The following is a 23,500-nucleotide window of genomic DNA, read 5'->3' on the forward strand; positions in this document are numbered from 1 at the left end:
CAAAAGATATGGAGCTAATAAGATGGTAATCAGGGGTAGGGATAGGTTGAGGGACACAAACTACAGATTTCTGTGGAATGAAGACATCTAGAGTTCATGTACTTTCTAAGAATTATAAAAATAAAATTGTATTATACTTAGCATTTATGGTAAATGATATTATAGCTGTTGCCACAAAAGTAATACATAATATATTTTTACATATATATTTTGCATATAAATGTATATATATATATGAAAATTGATAATCTGTTAATTTACTTGACTTTGGTAAACTTTACTATCTCTTCTATAATATGTATTATATTTCAAAAATACACAAAACTTACGTTTTAAACATCATTACTAATGATGTAACATCAAGTGTATATGAAAGCGATTGTAGAATAACAAAACTAAATGCACTGTAGTGGTTTGGCCATGTCTGTCATACGCTGAGAGCACTTGTCACCAAGGGGTTGTGCCCCCTCTGCAGAGCAGAGTTGGGGTTGCTATGATGAGAGAACGACGCTATGAAATGGCTATTACCAAAGTGCGATTTGTGATAGACGGCAGTAACATTGATACCGGCCAGATGGAGGATTAATTCTATAAAATCAATTTAAAAGGTAAGTTGAGTGGTTTGGAAGATGGCAAACATGATGGGCCGGTTTGCAAGAAAACTGAGAAGCAAATATTTGATAACACGGTAAGATAATTTATTTTCCTGGTCCCCAAAGGCCGAGGACGAGTTTGTGTACTGGCCAAGTCGAGAAGAATCCATGAACTGTGAGGCCTTCACTGTCACCCTTATCAGCAAAGACAGGCTGTGCCTCTCTAACGAAGAACAGATTATCATCCATGACTTTATCCTTGAAGCTACGCAGGTAACTTCACCCACATTTCCTCGGCAATTGCCCAATGTGCGCCCCATATCCTCTTTTAAGTAATAATATACTAAAGTGATTTTGCTACCTTTGAGAGAGGCTCAGCTGTTTGAGTAAGACTAACTTTAAATATGTGCCTGTTTTTCCTTCCTTCAAATATTTGCCTTTTCCAATTGGGTAGATGAGATGCAGCAGACTCTGGTTCAGCGTGCACACAAGGAGGTCTTCGGGCTTAATGATAAAGACAGTGTATAAGATAATATTCAATACAGCAGAGAAATGCTGCTTGCTTTGACATCAGAACCATAGCCTCGCAATGTGTAAAGAAGACAACGCAACACCTTAATAAACACTATTTTCACATATAATAAATAGCTCTCTTCCTAGAAGGATAAGAGACATTTCGTGTGTGTCAGCAGTTTAAATGATACCTAAGCCCTCCCTTCTTTCTTTTCTGTTATGAGTCAAAGTTAGAATAGTAGGCAAAACGTCTCTTACACGGTTTTTGTTTTGTTCTGTTTGCCTACTGTTGACTGGCGTGCTGTGTTTTGATGACCGGTGGGTCTCGTGCAGTTTAGGCAACTGAATACTGTTTAGCATTTCCTGTGATAGATGCTTTCTAGGGAGCAGGCTCCAGCCATTTGGTTACAAACATGGGAACTACTGGAGGAAAGGAGCTATGATTCTCTTTTGTTGTTTGCAGGATGACTATGTACTGGAAGTTAGGCACTTTCAGTGCCCCAAGTGGCCTAACCCGGATGCCCCCATAAGCAGTACCTTTGAGCTGATCAACGTCATCAAGGAAGAGGCCTTAACCCGGGATGGCCCCACTATTGTCCATGACGAGTATGTATCTGATTATGTGTATTAGACCCTGGTGCTGTTCTTATGGAAGTCATACAGAGGTTGAAAGGGAACACTTCCCTCTCTCTTTGATACTCCATGTTATTCATGTAGGGTACACACACACACACATATGTGCATATGCAACAGCTTTGCGGTTGTGTTTTCATTGGTCAAATTTGGCATGGCTCCGAGTGTCCCTAGAGTGTGCATTCTAGAAGGGGGAAGTTACTGCAGTTCTGTTCTTCATCAGAATGTCAGCAGGCTCTTACTCAAGGATAGGCACACCCTAACAGTAACACGTGGCATTCTCACCTTGCTATATTCCCCCTGCTCAAGTCTGTTCCATTTCCAGGATGGTCTGTCCTACCCAGGATGACTATAGCACATAAAATCTCTGGAGATGGTTGTAGAGCAGACACTTGACTCAAACAACAACTGGTTTCTTATGTAACTAAGCTAGTTTCATTTAATAAGTCTCAAAAGTGTGGTCCGAGAACCCTTTGGGTTGTATCTCCACGGTCTTTCCAGATCACAAAAGTTAAGTTATATGTATTATATGTTACAATATACATATAAAACAAAGAGACCATCTGCCTTGTGCACTGCCTGCCATGAATATATAGAGATTTCCAGAGCTACTTGACATGTAATCAAACTGTCACTCAAGATTAGTAGCAGGCACGGGCTTCTGCTGTAACGTTTTCTAGTTTTAATTCCTAATAGCTTACATTGCTTAAATAAGTGAGAGTTTAGCTGTTATTATAATTTGGTCTTGAGATCAAGGACTGAAGACTGGTAAGAAATTCTGTAACAAAATACATTGACTGGTGTCTACTCCTCCTGATGCAAACACACCCATAACTGTTTAGAATGACCAAGAACAGGATTGCAGAGATGGCTCAGAGTTTGGGAGCACTGATTGTTCTTCCAGAAGACCTGGGTTCAGTTCCCAGCGCCCATGTGGTGGCTCACTACTGTCTATAACTCCAGTTCCTAACATGCGTATGCAGGCAAAACACCAATGCACATAAAAATGAATAAATATTTTTTTAAATTACCAAGAACATAATTTATGGCATTTACTCTGTGTTCAGGGAAAACAGACGTAGGGAGGAAGGGGCTTTCAGCCTAGAGAAATGTATAGTTCGTGTCAGCTAGCGTCAGCCACACTATTGATGGAAAATGCAGAAAAAAAAATGCCGAAAAGACACAAAGAATCTCCAGGGCTACTGTCAAGCTCTGGCGTCACTCAGGAGGGTCCTGGGTGAGCAAGTCCATTGAGACACAGGAGACCAGCCCCGGGGCTCAAAGCCACTGCCGTTCCACACTGCCTTCCTCTGGTTTTACTGGGGTCCCTCCTGTTCCCTCTTTCTCTTTGGGGCTGTGCTGTAGTTCTTTCTGGCTTCTTGTTCTCATTTGCTTCCCACACTTTAATTTGATTTTAGATTGTGATTCTTGGGCTTTGTTTGTAAGGATTCTGTTGCTGTTGTTGTTGTTGTTGTTGTGAGACACGGTCTAGTTATATAAGACTGGACTATATTACTTTAACAGAACAGTAGTATTTGGTTTCCCCCCTAGGTCGCTGGCCTATCCAGTCTCAGGTTCTTGCCAGCCTAAGCAATGTTGGGTACAGGCTCCATCTCATGGAGTGGACCTTAAGTCAAAGCAGATCGTGCTTGGTTACGCCCACAAGCTTCATGCCACTTTTGTACCAGCACATTCTGCAGATGGTCAACCACACTTCTGGGAAGTGTGACATTAAGGGCTTTCCTCACGGGTGAACATCACAGGTGGCCTTGCACAAACTAGGCCCATGTACCCTAGGCCAGGTGTTAGAACCACCATTATGTGTGGTACCTGTCCTTGATGGAAATACTAAACAGCATCTGTATTAAGAGAGGCCAGCGGTAGTCCAGCAACGGTGGCATACACCTTTAATCCCAGCTCTTGGGAAGCAGAGGCAGGTGGATCTCTGTGAGTTCAAGGCCAGCTGGGTCTACAAAATGAGTTCCAGGATAGCCAGGACTGTTATACAGAGAAACACTGTCTCAACGCCCCCCCTCAAAAAAAACCTCTGACAAAGAATGGCCAGTGGTCAGAAGGACAGCCAGCCCACAGAACGGCCAGCATACTCCACGAGCAGACCACGGTCATCTTGCTGTTCTGTTTGACTAGCTTGAGCTAATCTTTAAGAAGAGCTAGGAAAATGAAGAGAGGACTCCTAAGTTTAATCATTTAATTAGGACCAGTTAAATAAATGTTAAATTGTTTCCTTCATAAAATCAAATCAAGTACAAATGTTTGTTTTTTTAAAAAAAAATACTATTTGGAAATAAGGCCAACTTAGTACAGTGTAGAATCCAACAGGAGACGGCACAATGAGAAAGAACCAAAACAAACCAAAAGAGTAAACCAAAATGGGGTAATCATAATGGATATTGAAATAATATATTTAGAGAGCTAATGGAAGAGTTTATAGATAATTACAAACACATGCTATGAGCCAGTTAACAAAATTAACTCCTTAAAAGTGAACAATGCTGCCATTAAACGTGAAAGAGAGACACTGGAGGCAGAACAGGTGAGGCTGACCTAGATCCAGCAGAAGCTCGTTGGGAACTCTGACATATCTGAGAGCCGATGCCCAGGGAGATAAAACCCTAAGAAGAGCAACAGCCAAAGTGTTGGAGACAGCGAAGAGTCGAGTTCCAAATCTGAACCAGTTAGGAGCCATTTGAGCAATAGCATTTGGAGAGACCCTGCATAACACAGCTTTACCTAGTATTGACGCAGGCGTGTGTGCACCCAAGGGGCACTGCGTGAGAGACAGTCTGTGGAAACACAGATGTGGAAACTAGATACAGAGCCACACGCATTCGCCACAAAACATTAATCTTCAAAATCCGCAGTTAAATAAGATTTTAAATCCTATTAAGGGAAATTAAAATTCTTACATGTGAAATTATTTATAAATAATGTATGTCTTAAGCAAGATTGAAACTGAAAAAGATAATAACAAATGATCAAAGATTAACTTTCTAAAAGAATCAAACTGTACTTCTCCTAAAAATGTCATAGCCCAATCTGCATTTATTGAAGTTCAGAAACAAACTTGGCTTTCAGTTTAAAAATCAAGGGGGAAAGTAAAACCGATAAAACCGCTGAAATACAGGTAAGTCTCAGATGAAAACAGAAAGGATGAAAAGGAAGCAAAGACAGAAAGAGTTAACAGTAAACAGACCTGGCCCAAGGGAAGATACAATGGTGATATCCAGAGAGGTGACATACTTCTACAGCCCCAGTTCTGAGGAGACAGAGGCAGGAGCATCAGGAGTTCACAACCAGCCTGGACTCTACCATGACAAGTTATCAAGACAGGGAGAAAGGGAGGCTGGGAGTGAACACTAATAATGAAGAAACCAATTTAGAAAAGGTATAAATAAGAAGAAACAAGATCTCCCATTTCTACAGCTTCAGCGCATCTGAGAATGATCTGTTTAAGCTTGTTCTTTTAGGTTCTTACCACTCATAAATTATTTACACAAGCAAATTATAAATTAAACATCTGAAATTTACATATGTAAATGTAGGAATAAGTGGTAGGAGGCTGATGTGGGATTCCTCTCTATGCTGTGAATATGTTTTATTACCATTGGTTAATAAAGAAGCTGCTTTAGGCCAATAGCTTAACAGAGCAAAGCCAAGGTGGGAAATATGAACAGAGATATAGAGAGTAGGTGGAGTCAAGGAGATGCCAGGCAGCTGCCGAGAACCCTTACCAGTAAACCACAACCTCATGGTGATACACAGATTAATAGAAATGGGATAATTCAAGATGTTAGAGCTAGCTCGAAACAAGCCCGAGTCATTGACCGAACAGTGTTGTAATTAATACAGTTTCTGTGTGATTATTCGGGTCTGAACAGTCGGGAAATGAAAGAGCAGTCTCCGCCTATAGAAGACTGTCCACATGCTGGTGGTTTGTGTAGCTAAATGATAGCTCCAGCCAGGCCCTGGTGAGAGTATACTTCTGTGTATTTTCAATCACACTCTGATTGAAAAGCTAGAAATAAATACATTTAAAAGAAAATAAAGTGAGGATTTGAGACTGTTTACGTACAACATTGTGTTAATAAACTTTAAGCGTAGGCAGTAGACAATGCATGCATGGTATGTGCCCATCTCTCTTATAAGCCACTTACATTTGCTAGTTGAAATTTAGCCATAGTCTCACCGCAAGACTCGCTGGCCAGTTACTTCACCTGAATATGCCTCTTCAACATCAAGTGACGATGACAACATTGTAACCTCATTGGGAAGATGAACTCCATGTATGGAGTGGTCTAGAAAGAACATAGACCACACAGCAGTGATTACCAAGACATGAGTAGGAGAGAGTGAGCCCTCCAAGAGCCTGGCCCCCCCCCCCAAACTCTCAATGAGGCTACATCGAAACCGTACAACGAGAAGAGCACAAACTTAATTAAAAGGAGGGTGTTAGCACCAGAATTGCCATGTACATGCTAGTCTTACATATTTTTAAAAAACATGAGTAAATACCATCCAACAAAATCTAGTATAAGAAGAGTTACATAGTATGAGAAAATAAGCTTTATTTTAGCAATGTAACAGTAATTAAGTAGTACCAAAATGTATTGGTGAATTCAAGATATTTTCAAAGGGGTTTTTAAAAAATGAACAGCTAGATAAAAATAAGTGGAAAAGCATCTATAATAAATAATGGAATAAAATGACAAGCATTCCTACCCCCACCAGTACCTTCAGCAAACAAACAAAAAAGCCATCATTCTTAACCAGATATCACTTATAAGAAGCCCACCGTACATGGTTTTCTTTTTTATTCCAAACTTGTGTAGCTTGACCATAAAAGACCATAAAGAGCATGTCAGCTTCCAGTGCTGGCACACTGAACATTCCAGAGTCTCACCAAGGCAGTAAACACCAGAGACAGGAATAAACACCAAGAGACAAAGCCCCTCACCCGAGAGCCGGCAGATGACTAGGGTTTCAGGAGTTCTGCTGTGGCCTGTACAGGCACACTTTGTCAACACGATGAATGTCTGTCTGCATCAGCTGAAGACGGACAGCTAGTCCCGCAAGAAGAGGCCATTCTGAGGAGAAGCAGAGCCTCTGTGAACCCAGGAATGAACGTAAAACACGGTGTGCAAGGATATAGAAAAAACTCTGAAGCCCACGTGACCTAAACAGATGGAGAAAGGGCAAGCTGTTCGTGAAGAGAAAAACTAAAAGACCAGAAAAGCATGGCTTTCCTTGAACTCATCCATATATTCATGCAACGTAGCAAAAATCCTAACTACATTATTTATTCCTTGATGGTCTGGTTCCAAAATCACCATAAAACTGGGCAGAAGGGAACATAAGGTTTACAGGTATTTTGAATATGAAATGAAAATTTCCAGTACATGGGTTTGAAGACATAGCAGCAGTAGGCATTTGTAGCCTAGACTTGAAACATGAAAAATAAAATTAGAAGGTATAAATAAATCTTCACAGACAGAATTCTCAAACAGAATCCCCCTGCCCCAAAATAAAAGATGACCTAGATTTACATCAAACTGGACTGTATTTTAGGGAGACAAAAATGATCATAACAAAGTTTATAAAAACTAAAGAAAGGGGGAAAGACTTGAAACATGTACTAGAAATACTATAAAATCATTTGAAAGAAATAAACCTAACAGATGTATCCAAAGTTTATTAATGAGGGAAGCTCAGAAGAATAAATGGGGATGGTCAAAAAAAGCCTATTAAGAACCTTCCTTGTTCTTAATCACCCATCAACTTCCCAAAGTCTTTTAAGCTTTAAAATGAGGAGCAATTAGTATCCCACCTGGGAAGACTATGGACAGGTGGTGGTGGTCACTTTGAGGGAAGTACTGTGGCACTTTTGAAATTTTCACTTTGAAATTTAATGTGAAATTAGTTTTAGAAGTGGTGGTGCAGGTCTTTAATCCCAATACTCAGAGAGGCAGAGGCAGGCAGGTCTCTGGGAGTTCAAGGCCAGCTTTGTCTACAAGAGCTAGTTCTGGGACAGGCTCCAAAGCTACAGAGAAACGCTGTCTCAAAAAACAAAACAAAGTTCTGATTCCTTTTGAGCCGCATATATTCATACATAGTGATAGCCATGAACTCATAGAAATTCTCTTGTGCAAACCTTACAGTGTGAGTGTAGCCCCCTGCTTTCTCTGTATATGACTGACATCAAAGTCATCAATGTAAACCAGCATTGCCACAAACAATAGGCACCAACCCAGCCTATTTAATGCCTAAGAAAGTACGTGCTGGTACTTAGCATCTACTGCATGCAGTCTGCTCGTACATCTGAGATTGCATCCTCCTTTTCTCCTCCCCAGGTATGGAGCGGTATCTGCAGGAATGCTATGTGCCCTTACCACCTTGTCCCAGCAGCTGGAGAATGAAAATGCTGTGGATGTCTTCCAGGTGGCAAAAATGATCAATCTTATGAGACCTGGAGTATTCACAGACATCGTAAGTAGTTTGTGTCTATGTCAAACCTATCACATGCTCCTCAGATCTATACCATAGGCCAGGGGTTCTCAACCACGGGTGTCGACCAGGAGACATCTGGCAATATCTATAGAGACTTCCTGCTTTTCACAACTGGACGGAAGTCTGTAGCATTTAGTGTATAAAAGCCAAGGCTACTGCTAAACACTGTGCCACACACAAGACAACCCTTGCCAACACAGAAGTATCTAGCCCAAAATATCAGTAATGTAGTTTTACAAAAACACCACTAACAACAACAAAAACTTTGCTTAAGAGTAGAATGTTGTCCTATTATAAAATAGGGATATTCCATGATCTTATGAGCCACAAACTCTGAAACAGGTTCTAGACCAGAAGGATATGAAGAAAGTATAGAACTCAACGATTCATGTGGCTGCCATTAAAGTTTCTTAATAAGATTTCTGCTGTTCTTGTCCCTCTGAGAATGCTTTTTTGGAGTATATTTCTGGTGTGGAAAGTCCTTCTGTATAGGTGTTGCTTTTATTGGTTAATGAATAAAGACACTGCTTTGGCCTGTGATAGTGTAGTATAGAGCTAAGCTGGGGGGGGACTAAACTGAGTGCTGTGAGAAAGAAGGCAGAGTCAAGGAGATGCCATTGGAGCTGCCAGAGGAGAAAGATGAAGGCCACCAGCTGAAACCTTGCCCTAGGCCACAAGCCTCATGGTAAAATATAAAACAATGGAAATGGGTTAATACTAGATGCAAGAGCTAGCTAGCAATATGTTTAAGTGGTTGGCCAAGCAGTGATTTAAATAATAGAGTTTCTGAGTGGTTGTTTTGGGTCTGGGCAGCCAAGAACGAACAAGCACCCCTCCTAGTACATATTTCTGATCGGTGTTTGCATCTTAGATAAAATGTCTGACCCGTGATTCCCCTCCTGTCTTCCAGGAACAATACCAGTTTGTCTACAAAGCAATGCTCAGCTTAGTCAGCACTAAAGAAAATGGAAATGGTCCCATGACAGGGGACAAAAATGGTGCTGTGCTGACTGGAGAAGAATCAGACCCTGCCGAGAGCATGGAGTCTCTGGTGTGACTGGACCCCTGGAAAGGGCACTTCATTTGTAAACTTCTGAGACTTGTAAAGACAGAACTTTTTTGAGGCCTTTTTTGCCAGACTCTAGGTTATACAATAACCCAGTTACTTTTTTACACTGATAAAAGTTTTGATATTTATTTTTTGCCATTTTATGTCTTAATGGTATCCTAGTGAGCATTTGCACCTGTTCATTTCACACAGTGAACCGCAACTTTACCCAGTTTGCACTATCTGATCAGTGTTACTGCCTATAACCTAATACTACAGCAAACCCTGATGTGACATTCCATGGCGACATACATGCTCCTCTCTAGTTCCGTGCAGTGAAGGTCTTGGTTATGACAAGGAACCTCAGTTTTGTTATTATTCTAAAGCGACTGCATTTTTCTAGCAGGCAACACTGTCTTTTTCTCAGTCCCCCTCTTTTTTAGGCACCGTTCAGTACTATATGCCTTCTGTTTTCATGGAGTGGATGGGCGTCGTTTCCTATTGCAGGACCACAGGTTAAGGGGAGCCCCTAAGAAGTCTGTTCATGTCAGTTCCATGTGTAATGGTTGAGGGATCCACTAAGAAGTGAAGAGGGCTTAAGAGTTGCTTCATGTGAACATCTCCTCTTAGTTACCAAGTTATATTCACAGTTGAAATGTGTCAAAATAAAGAATCATTCTGTATTACAGATTTCACAGTAGCTATGTGGACAGTGTGTGTTATTTCCATCCTGACTCTCTGAAGTAGCTGCACCCTAAAATCAGGGCTGTCTCTTACAACGGAAAGGTGGCACTGCTTCGTACAGTTTTCTTAGGACTTTAGTTAATCTCCTCTAAGACTTTTTGGTATAGTACCATACCTCACAGTAGCTCCAACAACAACAAAAAAATAGGTATTTAAATTTATATGTAGTATTCAAAAAAATCCCTACTAACTACTCCTATAGCAATCTAATAAAAAAAACTACCTATAGACAGCATTCTTTTCTTTATTGTTTTGCCAAATGTTTCATAATAAATCTCTAAATTACATACATACTCTACTTAAGATTGAATTGGAAATATATTTGGGAAATTCCTACAGCTGAAGCAGTCTTATTTGGAGAAAGAAATTTGAGTTTTAAAGAGAAGATTCAGTTTTGAATGAAGGGTGACATCTCCATTGTAGAGTAGGTTTCATGAGAAGGTTTGTGGATATTCATGAGCAGATGCACAGCAGTAAAAGTGGTGGGAGTCGTTAGTAAGTCCCAGGTCCAGCTGGAATGGCTTTCAGCCCATAGTACATTATGGGAAAACTGGAGGCATTATTAGGAGATTTCATTTGAGTTTGTTTTCAACCAAACAAACCCCACTAAGCTTTTCACCAAGATCTGTGTCTTGCTTTTCCTTTTGAAGGTCAGCTTCTGTCAGACTTGAAATCATCCCCCAAGCTTGGACCCACGAAGGGAACAGGGTTTGGTTTCCTTATTATGCCAGTAAGCTTTACCTTGAGACCTTGCGCCTGCTGTCACTGTTGGGGCAGCATTGCAATGGGAAGGAGGCGTTCTTTGTGAGCTGCTTGTCTGAAACTAGTCACGGATGTACTGTAGAACCAGAGCTGCTTAGGAGGGGGTCACAGCCCAAGTCCAAGGGTTTCTATGCAGGGGCCAGACCCAAAGAGTTCCATGAAGATACTTTGTGCAGGCTAAACTAGGCTTTTGAACACACGGAGAACTGAGAGCCTGGCTTTCATGAATGGCTAAACATGGTCTGTAAGGTGTCTGTGCCAGATAGCAAACTAAGCACATTTACCATTGCACATGTGTGCGTGCGTGCACACACATACACACACACACACTTGACCCCACCAGAGGTGTCACCCTCCACAATTCAAAGAAGGGCTAACTGTCACTACAACTCTAGCGCTGAGCTAGAAGGGAAAAGATTCAGACTGTGGAGTTTCCTAGCCAATTAAACAGATTCTTTTTGTTGTATGCAGATCTGATATTAGCTGATGCTCTTCAGTTAGATGCTTGGTGGCTCTGCCATTCGGAATTAACATTCAAGTTGGAGTCCATGGTCTCACAATTTTCCCTTAACAAAAGTAGCCTTGATTAGAAGACAAATAGCAAGTATTACTTTCCTTGCTATTCACACAGGAGATTGGATTTGTGGAATTGCATATTCCCCACAACTCTGGGACTGTCTCTTACATGAGTGCAAGAATAAGGAGAAAAGAAGGGGATGAAACAACCAAAACAGAAATAAAATCAAGATGGGGTAGAAGCTCTTTGTGGGCAGCCTGCATATCTACAGCAGGCTTGAACCCAAGCCTGCAGATTCCAGCCTATTGCTATGTGCCCATTTTGCCAAAGTGTTCCACACCCCCTTCACTAAGGATAGTCACCATCTTCAGTTCTTTTGTATCTTCACTAGTCTTTGTTATTGGCAAAAGACATTTTGCATCTTTCCAGAGGCAGAGAGTTCCAAAGATGTTTTCTTTGAGACATAAACACATTGCTTAAGTACATAATAAGGTTATAACCACTTGCAGTCAAAGGGAAGGGATATGGCTAGTGTATAAGTCCCTAAGATGCTGTTTGCATGTAAGATTTACCTCTAGGGAAATGAACGACACACGCCAAACGAAGCTGAATTGTTAAAATTAGGTCAGGTGGACGCGCTGGACATCAGAGATGTATTAGAGACATCAGAAAAGTTTTTTGTACCTCAAACCATGAGACCATATTTAATGTTTTTTTTTATCATAAGTTACCTTCTGAGCTTCAAGAATAGTACAGTTAGTTCAGTGATTCTCCTAATCTTTGTGCAAGTTTTGAGAGCCTGTTGTGAATAGAAGAGTCCGGTAGAGTGTTCAAGATGGAAGAGGGCTTATGGTGTTCGAGGGACAATGAAATCCGTAAGTAACCTGAGTTGTCTTATAAAGGCGTGGCACAGCTGCCTTCTCATGACTTTTTCTTAATTGCATATATGCTATATTTAAAATTAAAATATAGATACCAATTTACCAAAGATACACATAACTAATTCTAAGCAAAAAAAATAAATAAAAATAAAAAACCCAAATGCATCGTAATTTAAGAAAAAGTAATCATACTGTAGTTGTCTTAAGGCTTTTGCAGTTCCACTGGAAAATGTATTTTCAACCCTGTGTTCTAAAATTTCTGTTCAAATGGTGCCAGTAAATTTTTATACAAAGGGAAAATGCCTGCTTTTTTTTCTCTACAGCAGCTGTACTTGCCCAGAACCCTTTGCATTTTCCCTTAGTTACCACTCACACACAATATTGGCTTTATTTATCTCTAGAAAGAAGGCATGATAAAAAGTATATATATATATAAGAAATTATAATGACATTTGGCCTCTACTTTTGTCTTAGCTGTAAAAATGTTTTTAGTATTTTTGTTAAATATTTGCAAAGGGAAACATTTTCTACAGAGGATAATTAATTTCAAGAAAAATATCTTGAGTTTTAAGAGATAAACATCTCCAGAAAAGGAGACAGTCGATTTTATAAAATGTCGTAACTCTCCAACATTTGGGGTAGTGACTCCTCTTTTGTTAGGACATTTGAAACAAACAAGCAAGCAGCCATTGTTTCTAAAGATCCCACCTTCATGTCGAAGCCTGTTTCTTTCACTTCCTTTCCAAATAGCTAAAAAATCATTAAAACTGTAAATATTTTGTTGCTTGAGTAAGCATCTCCTGGGAACTTTGTATCTATGGTATATAATCATAGAATTTTATATTTTCATATAAAGCTAATTTTTTTCTAGTTTCAACTGTGTCATAGTTTTCTGTTTTGTTCTGTTTTGTTTCCGTGGTGGATATGTGAACTTCTGTGTACTGAAGTAGCGAGAGCCATCTTTGCATTCCAAGAGAATCCAACGTGTGTTCCTCCTTTGAGGCTGTGGTTGTGAAAGTCGGGCTTGCTTTTTAACCCCATCGACCATTAGTGCAATAGCAGGTAGACATGACTAGTTTCCGAGTACATGTGTCGCACTGACTCATTTTGGAAAAAGTGAATTTTTTTTTTTAAAAAATGATTTGTTCCGTGGGGGCAGGGGTTTTATAACCTGGAAAATTTCCCTTTTTCCTTCTGTTTTAAACTATATCAAATCATTCTATTATAGTGTTATTTAATATGTAAATTGTATTGCTATACATAAAATAAAGTATGGTTTTTGATGTACATCTTAGCATGGAGCATTTCTATGAGATCCCGCTTCCCTTTTTTTAAATCACCTTAACACTCAGCAGCCCTCCGTCACGGTAGGAAATGAAAGTCGGCGGTGGCCTTTACAAGCCAAAGGTCATGCTCTTGCCCTGATTTACCGATATTCTTCCTCCTTTTCTAAGGAAACAAGACCAAGTCTCACCAGGTCAAACATTCCCCCTGCTTTGTGACGTCCACCAGTATCTCAACCACGCTGGGAGCAAATTCCCGTCTGAACATTTGCTGTCTAGGAGGGAGGGGGTGGATCGCAGCAAGACACGTGGAGAGTCATGGAGTAGACGTAGGATCAGTACAAGTTCTTCTGTGTCCAACACGAGTTCTTAGTTTACCATTCCCGTGTGCATGGGTGTGGGGAGGGGTGCGCCTGTCCCGGAAGAATGCATCTCTCCCTCAAGTTATACCCTTGGTGACTCTATTATCAGATTACTACAAATTGATTGTCTATAGAAATCCTGATCAGGCAACAGGTATGTTTTATTTGGCCTATATTTATTGTAATTCCTGTCAGTTACGGACATTTACAATCTCCAGTAATGAAACTAAGGTTCAATTTCTTCAAATTCTTTATCTGCAGGGCTCAGGGGGTGGTTCTGTGGGTTGAGTTTGGTTCTCTGGCACCTATGTAGAAGTTAGGTACTGTAATACACAGCGCCTGTAACCCTAGAGCAAGAGAGGTATAGGTGTGAACAGAGAAGGATCTCCTATGGCTTGCTGGCAATTCACTGGAAGCAGCAGGCCCCGGAAGGAATGAGAGACACCGCCATCATAGAAAACTAGGTAGGGACAACAAAGCAAAACACCAACATTGCACAAACCTGCACGCAACATAAAACAACAACAACATAGTTTTGGCATTTCGGTAGAGATGGATTCTTAGACAAAGGCTGGAGGGACAGTTGTGAGCAAGCAAGTGACCGTTCACTGCAGATGATCTGAGCTGCACACCATGCTCACAAAATTCCTCTTATTCTACATTAAACTAGTTATTGGAAGATTTGCCTGTGGGTGGAAAGAAAGGAATGAGAAATATGGGGTCAAACAGCCAAATTCTAGTCGGTTTGGCCACTTACTGACAGATCTAGGGAAAGTTACTCCATCCCTCCCCAGGTGCTATTTTTTTCTTTTATAGAACACAACTAATGTTTACCTAGTTAAGCAACTGGGAGAAGTAAATGAGGTTATTTGTGCAAAATTTGAATATGGTGCATAGTGGGTACTCAATATCATCCATTATACAATCTTATAGTTTTGTTTTATGTAGTTACTTCGTATATCTATGACCAAACATGAAACAAAAATTTACTTTAGTTTGCTAATTTTCATAACAATGCTAAGAGATTTCTATACCCAGGTGGCTCCTCCTCCCATATCCCTTCTTCCTGTACTGGAGTTTGAACCCAGGATCTTGTATGTGAGACACAAGCCTCTAGCTCTGTGATGTGTTCTTAGCCTTTTAAAAACAGGATCTAGTCATTGACTGGGGTTTCTGTCCCACCAGGTCCCACAGTTATTCATTCTCAAAGAAACACACAGAGGTCTACATTAATTATAAACTGGTTGGCCTATTAACTCAGTCTTCTTATTAACTCTTATATCAGCCCATAATTCTTCTTTGTGCTAGCCACGTGGCTTGGTACCTTTTTCAGTGAGGCTGTCACATCTTGCTTGCTCTGTGTCTGGCTTCCTCTGTCTCTAATTGGTCTTAATAATAAAAAACCCCGAGTCAGAAATATGGTAAATGCTGAAGGATCGGAGAGGCAGAACAGCCAGCCTCTAGTTCTTACCTCTACCAAATCCTCAGACCAAATAAGTGATCCTGTCTCTAGGAATACTCAGATGAATGTTGTCTTTACCAAACCTCAAAACTGAATCCTGAGCTCCTGTCTCCTCCCACTTCATATTCCTCTCTGCCCAGGCATATCACTTCCTGTCTCCACCTCCCTAGTGCTGGGACCAAAGGTATGAGCTTCCACCACTTGAATCTGTTTCTCTTTTAGACTGATTTAATTTTGTATGGCCCAGGGTAGCCTTGAACACACAGAAATCCCTCTGTCTCAGTCTCCTGAGTGCTGAGATTAAAGGTGTTTGCCACTACTACCTGGACTCTATGGTTAGCTAGTATATCTAGCTATGTATTCTGATCTCCAGGCAAGTTTTATTTGTTAAAGCACAAACAGAATATCACCACATTTCCCTTTTTTGTCTAAAATAGAAAAAGGTTATAACTAATATAAGAAAAACTGTATACAATAAGTACAGTGACTATATACAATATATACAGGCAATAAGTATACCAACAATGTCTAGTCTGTTTACATTTGACAAATTTAGAGAAAATACTCCATTATCTATTTTATCTTGGTGAGTCCAAAATGTTGTACCTATTTTATTGTTTATTCTGACTTATAATACCAACCCAAAATTATCTTTTTATGTCTCTCAAACTTATATATTTTACATTTCTTTAGTGAATTTCTTTTCTGAGTCTGGTAAACAAGGAAAACTATAACTAGATATATCTAGTCTTCAACTCCCAGAAGAGGAAATAATATTAACTGAGTAAGCAGAAATTGCAAGCAAATGACTTCAAAAAAATGTGCGAAATGACAGAAATAGTTGGCTGCTCAAACAGTCACTCAAGGTTCCTCTGTAACATCCTTTTTGGCCTCCAGGCCTAGAATATTAAGCAGACTTTTCTGTGAAGCAGGATTTTTTTTTTGGCAAAGTCTGGCAGTCACTCTCTTTTGTGTCCTGCTTGTCCAACGTGGACAGCATATTGCCAGTAGTCAAGGCAAGAGCACTTTCTTGCCCAAGGGGTTACTTTGGTCACAAAGAAAGCAAACTCTATTGTAGGTAGACACTGCTTATTCATTTCCTGGCTGCTCAGACCCAAATAATCATGCAGAAACTATATTAAGTTCAATATTCCTTGGCCAATGACTCAGGAGTATTTCTGGCTAGCTCTTACATCTTAAATTAATCCATTTCTATTATTTTATGTTTTATCACAAGATTCGTGGTTTGTTACCTCTTGCATTATGTGGCTACATGACATCTGCCATTTTTGGCAGCTGCATGGCATCTCTCTGACTCTGCCTACCCTCTCTTTCTATCTCTGTTCTGATTTCCTGCCTGGCTTTACTCTGCTAAGCCATTGGCCCAAACAGCTTTTCATCAACCAATAAAAGCAACACATATACAGAAGGGCATCTCACATCATGCCATGTGGAGTTTCTTCAACATGTCTCATTGTCATAAAAAAGAGCTATGTTTCATTAAAGCATCTTAGATGGCATATTTTATATGTCTCTGAAGTGTTTGAAGATGACCTGTCTATCTAAACTACATCTCTGTGTGATCTTGAAAACATAGTTAATATTACTACAAGTTTGATTGTAATAGGTGACTAATTACTAACCTGTAGTTCCTTATTATCCTAAATAGTTGGCCATAATAACTTTCAAGGACTAGAAATTTGCATTACATTGTTAAGTAAGCTGTATAGGTCCAATACCTTGAACAAGATTAGAAATGTATGTACAGTATGTTCTAACAAAAAATAATCTTTAAAAAAATATTAAATTTATATCAATATACAGAAATCTATATCAATGTAAAATATTTAATACTGGCCGGGCGGTGGTGGCACACGCCTTTAATCCCAGCACTCGGGAGGCAGAGGCAGGCAGATCTCTGTGAGTTCGAGGCCAGCCTGGTCTACAAGAGCTATTTCCAGGACAGGAACCAAAAACTACGGAGAAACCCTGTCTCGAAAAATCAAAAAAAAAATTTAATACTGGTAGTTGCTTTTTTTGTACAAAGGTATATTCAATAATCTACCTTTTTATTCAATTTCTGTATCTATAACCCCTTTTTTCTTTTCAAAGCAAAAATCCTGAATCTAAACTCCTTTGTTCAGGTTTTTTTCCTGATCATTACCAATAAGAACTTGTACCCAATCACTCTAAATGATGACAAATATCCATAACCAATTAAACAACCAAAAACTACTCACCCTACCTCTTGGGAATGTGGGTGTCATGTTCTTGAATTTACTCCCTGCTTTCTGGGGCAATGGTATCTTTAGAGAATCCTGAATTGAATTGAAAAATATGGGCTAAATGTCAAGTCCTGGACAATGCAGAGTTGTCCAGGCTCTGCATAATGGGAAAGTACAAGACTTGTCTCAAGTCCTGGCTTAAGTAGTCTGTGAAGCTGGATCATCTTAGCTAGTCAGCCACCTCAAAATTGTCCTGAGCAGTTTGTAGACCAAAGCCCATCTTTAGATGGTGTTTTCTAGCTCAGTGGTGTTATTATAGTCCTGATGGAATCACTGTTGTGGGATCCCATCACCTTTTTGGAGACTTCAGAGATCACATTAGGTCAGATTATACCTTTTCTTTCTTCTTTTTTTTTTTTTTTTGTGGTTTTTCGAGACAGGGTTTCTCTGTGGTTTTGGAGCCTGTCCTGGAACTAGCTCTTGTAGACCAGGCTGGTCTCGAATGCACAGAGATCCGCCTGCCTCTGCCTCCCAAGTGCTGGGATTAAAGGCATGCGCCACCACCGCCCGGCTGATTATACCTTTTCTTGATAATTTTTCCTGGTAGTTCTTCCTTCTTCTTTGGAAGCTTATTTGTCCAAAGGTCTTTAAATTCCTCAAGTTGTTTCTTTTCATTTTACTGAAAAGACTAAATAAATAAATATAAACAAACAACCCTGCCCCAACTCTAACTTTGGAGAAGTGGTTAATCTAATCTCTATCGATTTTAATTTATGGTTTCTCATGAAATTTTTGTTTTATCTTTTATCTATCTATCCAGATATATCTATATATCCAGAGCAGTATGGTTTTTTTAACAATAGGCATTAGGTTTTTTAATTGCTCTGGGAAGGAGTTTCCTCCAAACTGACAGGAAATGACTGAGCTGAATTTGACATGAGGGCCTATAAGAGGCCCCTCAAGGCATTTCCCAAAGGCAAAAGATTATCTTGACTGTCCCTTGTTGATCTACATTTATTAATCCAATGCCTTCCTTTGCAACACCTTCTGCATAATCCAGAAGGGAGGGGGCATTTTGTTTGGATTATTCTTACAAAAAAACATTGTTTCTAGGAATGTCCTGTTTACAATCCCTTTTTAGTTACCTTTGTTTACCGCAATTGAAACACTTGACATTTCCGTTTTTCTTCAAACCTCTGGATATCACCTCTCCTAGCTGTAATGTAAGTTGGGAGCCTCATCCCAGCCCCTGGCATCCATCCCGGCCCCATGTCCTGGGAGTTGTGTTGGTCTGGACTCCAAATCCCAGCATGCCAGGTCTGACCACACCCACAGGGTATTTAAGTGGGCCTCCAGAGAAGGACTGCTGGTCCAGAGTTTGCATGTGCTCCCCGGTTTTCTGTTGCCCCTGCCATGCTCTCGGCCACCCGAGAGCACTGTACTTAATAAACCATGGGCATTTTAATTTGGTGTAATCTGTTTTTATTTGATTTTGTGAGCTGGCAGAGCAGCTCGTCTTAGGATTTTTTTTCCTAACACTAGCCAAGAATCATCATGATTATGAGATTCAATATTGATTGTATCTCAGGTCCATCTCTCTAAGAGTGCTGATCTTGCTTTTAGTGGCCTAATTACCCTTTTGCATTGTACATTAGCACTTTCAAAAGCCAGAGTTTGAATTATTATTTGTCTAGCATCTGAATGTGGTATCGCATTTACTGCTGAAGTCAGTGTTTATAAGAAATCCATAAAGGTTTCTTTTGGGGCCTGTATTACTTTAGTAAATACAATCTTCTTTCCTACTTCTTCAATTCTGTCCCAAGCATTCAAAGCTGCTGCGTGGTATAAAACCAGGGTTTGGTCATCATATGGAATTTGCCTTTCTACATTAGCATAATCTCCTACTCCAAGAAGTTGGTCTTGGAAGATTTACATACCTCTAGCCCTATTTCATTGCACAATGGTCTTAGCTTCTACTTTCCTCTAGGTCCTCCATTGTAATTGTGAACCAGGCTCCAAGACTGACCATGAGTTTAAAAGTAGATTCAATAATCTACCTTTTTATCCTATTTCTATAATTTACAGTGGTGATTCCTTTCTCCTTAACTGAACTGTAAAAAATTCGCTGCATCTATGTATCTGTCTATCTATTATCTATCTCTCTATATCTATCTATCTATCTATCTATCTATCTATCTATCTATCTATCTATCTATCTATCTATCTATCTGCAGTGAGTGCTGCATGGGTATGTGGAAGCTAGAGGACTTTGAAGGGTCAGTTCTCTTCCTCATAGGATCTGGGAAATAAACTCATGTCACAGTCCCTAAACAAACCACTATATATATCCACTGTAATTGTCGCTAATTTCTACATCACATCAATGATCTTAAACTCATTTATTGGTTACACTTGGACTCTTTGAGTAAACCTAAGTTAAGGCTATTTCCTCTTTTTTTTTCATCTGTTTTTTCGAGACAGGGTTTTTTTGTGTAGCTTTGGAGCCTGTCCTTGTAGACCACCCTGACCTCGAATTCCCAGAGATCGGCCTGCCTCTGCCTCCTGAGCGCAGGGGTTAAAAGTGTGTGTCACCACCCAGCTATTTCCTCTTTTTATAACATTCCTTAATCTTATGAAGTGCATACAGGTAGTGTAGAGGATATTTTCACACAAAGAAGACAATTTGTTTCTTAACACAAAAATTTAGTGATTTGAAGGAACATTATATCAGTTAGGGTCATTTCTCTTATAACTGTTGGTATTTTAACAATACATTTTACAATATATTCCAATACACCACATTTCCATGAATCATGACATTTCAAAAATGACTGTGAAAACTAACATGGGGTGAGATTGTATAACAAGAGAATCAATCTGAAACATTCATGGAAAAATGAATCATAAGATTCATGAGACTCTAAGAAGAACTAGTCGCTAATATTCATATAGCCAAATGTTCTTATTGATTAAAAGTATGTGACCTTGATTTTGTAACCATCCTAAGTAGCTAATCAACTTATTTACATTTTTTTCAAAGCTACTAAGTAAATATCCTCATATAGATAAAGCACTTCATACTGTTCCCCCTTTGTCTTTCTCATTTCTTAAGTGTCTTATGTGAGTACCTGTGTGTAAGCTGGCTGTGTACTTCCAAACCATCCTGAGTCCTTTTCATTTTACTCTAGATTTCTTCTTAACACTACAAAGGAATTTCTAGATATTCTTAAGAACAGGTTCTCAGTGTCGCCTCCCTGCTGCAAGCTCTGAGGAAAGGCAGCTGGCCTCACCCTGTCCACTTTATTAGCTCTCTCCTCCCCGCATCTGAAAATCTCTTTGGCTAGGCTCGCCAGTAACTATGCCTTTTGAGGTATTCCCCCAGGGCAGTTAGTATCTTCTCATCCAATTATAGAGCAGAAACTCAAACTAGAAGCTTGCTATCAGACACTGCAGAAACGCTCCAAAGAAAAATAAGGAAAGTCTTCATAACTCTATGCAATACCATGACACTTCCACTGCCAACTGCTAGCATATTTACATAACAATATTTGAATAAGCTAGCTCCAGGCATTACTCAGCTAAATTACTTAGGCAAAAGACAACTAACTGTATCAACTTCCCTGTATCCACAATATGTGTCTTCTTGTCACCATCAAAGAAGCATCCTTGTGGCCATGGAAGGACTTTTCCAACATCTTTTACCACTCAGAGGTAGCCCACCCATGCCTTCAGGTCCTCTCAAGAACCTAGTGAATGCATTCCTCCTTTTCCTCGTGTGAATGAAGTAGTTGTTTCTTTGACAAGCCACCAATCTTGCTACACAAACATACAAACTTGCTCTTTACCCCAAGACTTCTTTTCCCTCACTGTAACCATTTCCTGTGATGGAGAACCTTCCCAGAAGAGGCAAGCCACCTACCTCAGTCCCCCACAGCAGTAACAGAAGCAACTTCTTAGAAACTTGTGGTATCTATAACCACAAGTTCCATTTTTTCCTCCAGTCTCTACTTTCCTATACATACTAGAGTTGCATCGTGACCATCCCAAGACTCTTCTTTACCCTCTTCCCCACTCAACTGTCAGTCACTCAACTACTAGGTCCCAAGAGGGAAGGATACATTGTAGGTTTTGAAAATACATCCTTTACTTCATGGGACTTGTGATGCTAGACAGACAATCATACATGATGAAATATTTAGTATATATCATCAAACAAAGCTGGATAAGGAAGGCAGAGTCATAAAGGATGACAGATACATCGGTCAGTCATATCTATATGGCAAAACTTATATAGAGGCTCATTCTGTGTTTTTCTTGTCACGTTTTCCTGACCTCACTGCTAGGAAACATGCTGAGAAATATCTGGGACCTCTCAAGTAGAACTAACATCTTAGCTTCTAGATGTTATTGAGTTACCTCAACGTCTGCAATTTCTCCAGACTCCACTTTTCCATCTTATTTTTTCAGGTAAGCATTGGCATGCCGTAGGCTAACGTCTCCTTCTTTGTAAGCTGAGAGACAATTGGCACATCCTCATGTAATTATGCATGTCCACCAATCTCATGTAACTTTATATACATATCATTGTGTAACCGTTTCCTCCGAGACTGAAACATTGCATCCTGTAGGGAAACTCCTTGAGCAGAAAGGTAAACAACTCAGCATAGCATCAGGAAGGCCCTGGAACATACCTTATTGACTAGGCCCTTCCCTCCCAAGGTAAGCAATAAAACCTGAGAGGCCCTCTCAGACTGGGCAAAGCTCAAGCCAGGCCAGTTTGCCTGGAAGAAGCAGACACAAGCGGAGCTGCCTGGAAGAGGTAGCTTAGAACAGAGGGTCTTGGAAAGGACACTCTCCAACCTGATGAGCCGCGTACAGCCAGATTGAGTGAGCTGTCGCCAGTGCTGGGGTGGGCTAGTGTGATGCAGCTGTCTGTGAGCCACCTCCGCTCCTGTAAGTAACCCCTCACCCACGCTCATGTAAGTAACCCCAACAAAACTAACTGGTTCCCCATGCTGGGATTTGGTGATCTCGGTACCTTGGTTTGTCATGGGCTCCCTATCTGGGATAAGTAGATGTGTATGTTGCATCTCCCCAAGAAAAGTTTTGTTACACAAAACATACATAGGGTATATGTCTGGTCCTAATACACACTTCCCTGAGAACTTTAGATTCATGTCCAGCTGGATATTCATGACTTCCGTTTGTAGGTCTTCGCCAGCATCCCCAATAAAAGCACAACTCCGACATATCCTCTTATTCTGCTTCTCTCCAGGCTTTCACATGTAAATAAACAGCAGTAGTGTCTAAGCAGGGCTAACCAGAGACCTGGGTTTCTGTTGATTCCCGGACATCTTTGCAGAGATAGTCTCTTTCTGTATTGCCAAGGCTGGCCACAAGCCCTTAAATCCACGTGTTCTGGGCTCAGAATCAGACTACAGGTTCGTGACACTGCACTGTTGGGGTCTTGGAGACATCCCACAAAAGACCACCATCCATGTATACAATCAGCAAGAGCGTTTATTATTCTGGCATGCTGGGGCCTGCCATCCCATACAAAGGCAAGATGGCAGAGATGGCAAGAGCAAGGTGGGCTCTTCTTAAGCGAGGTCCTAAGGCAGCTGGGACATTCTATCTATAATTGGCTTAAGCAAGTGGCAATCATATTACTGAGTTCTAATTGGCCAGGGCTAGTTAGGAGCTGGTCGGGGCTACAGTTTTCCATTTGGGGGCAGGCCAGGACTAGTCCCAGGCTTTTTCCTTACTTGGTTACCATCTTGAGCTGCTTATGGCTTAGGCAACTAGGCCTCCTCGTCCTTGCCACTTGGGGCGTTGGAAATCAATTGTCCTTTGTTCATGGCTCTTCATCAGAAACTGCTGGCTCAGTCTCAGGAAACAGAAATTGAGGCTTGATGTCTCTGAGAGAAGACAGAGCAGCCTGTTACGGTGACT

General features: G+C 40.3%; 1 protein-coding gene across 2 annotated transcripts in view; it reads left to right on the plus strand.

Moving 5' to 3' along the window:
- Ptprg (protein tyrosine phosphatase receptor type G) overlaps positions 1–10,012 on the plus strand; it is a 666,884-nt gene extending 656,872 nt beyond the window's left edge. For both annotated transcript variants that reach the window (XM_075988580.1, XM_075988581.1), the window contains 4 exons: positions 720–866; positions 1,570–1,712; positions 8,108–8,243; positions 9,175–10,012. In XM_075988580.1, coding sequence (XP_075844695.1) covers positions 720–866; positions 1,570–1,712; positions 8,108–8,243; positions 9,175–9,321 — 573 coding nt within the window. In that variant the 3' untranslated portion in view covers positions 9,322–10,012. The remainder of the gene's footprint in view (positions 1–719; positions 867–1,569; positions 1,713–8,107; positions 8,244–9,174) is intronic.
- Positions 10,013–23,500: the final 13,488 nt, after the last annotated feature.

This window comes from Microtus pennsylvanicus, chromosome 10 (assembly GCF_037038515.1).
Source record: "Microtus pennsylvanicus isolate mMicPen1 chromosome 10, mMicPen1.hap1, whole genome shotgun sequence".
NCBI lineage: Eukaryota > Metazoa > Chordata > Mammalia > Rodentia > Cricetidae > Microtus > Microtus pennsylvanicus.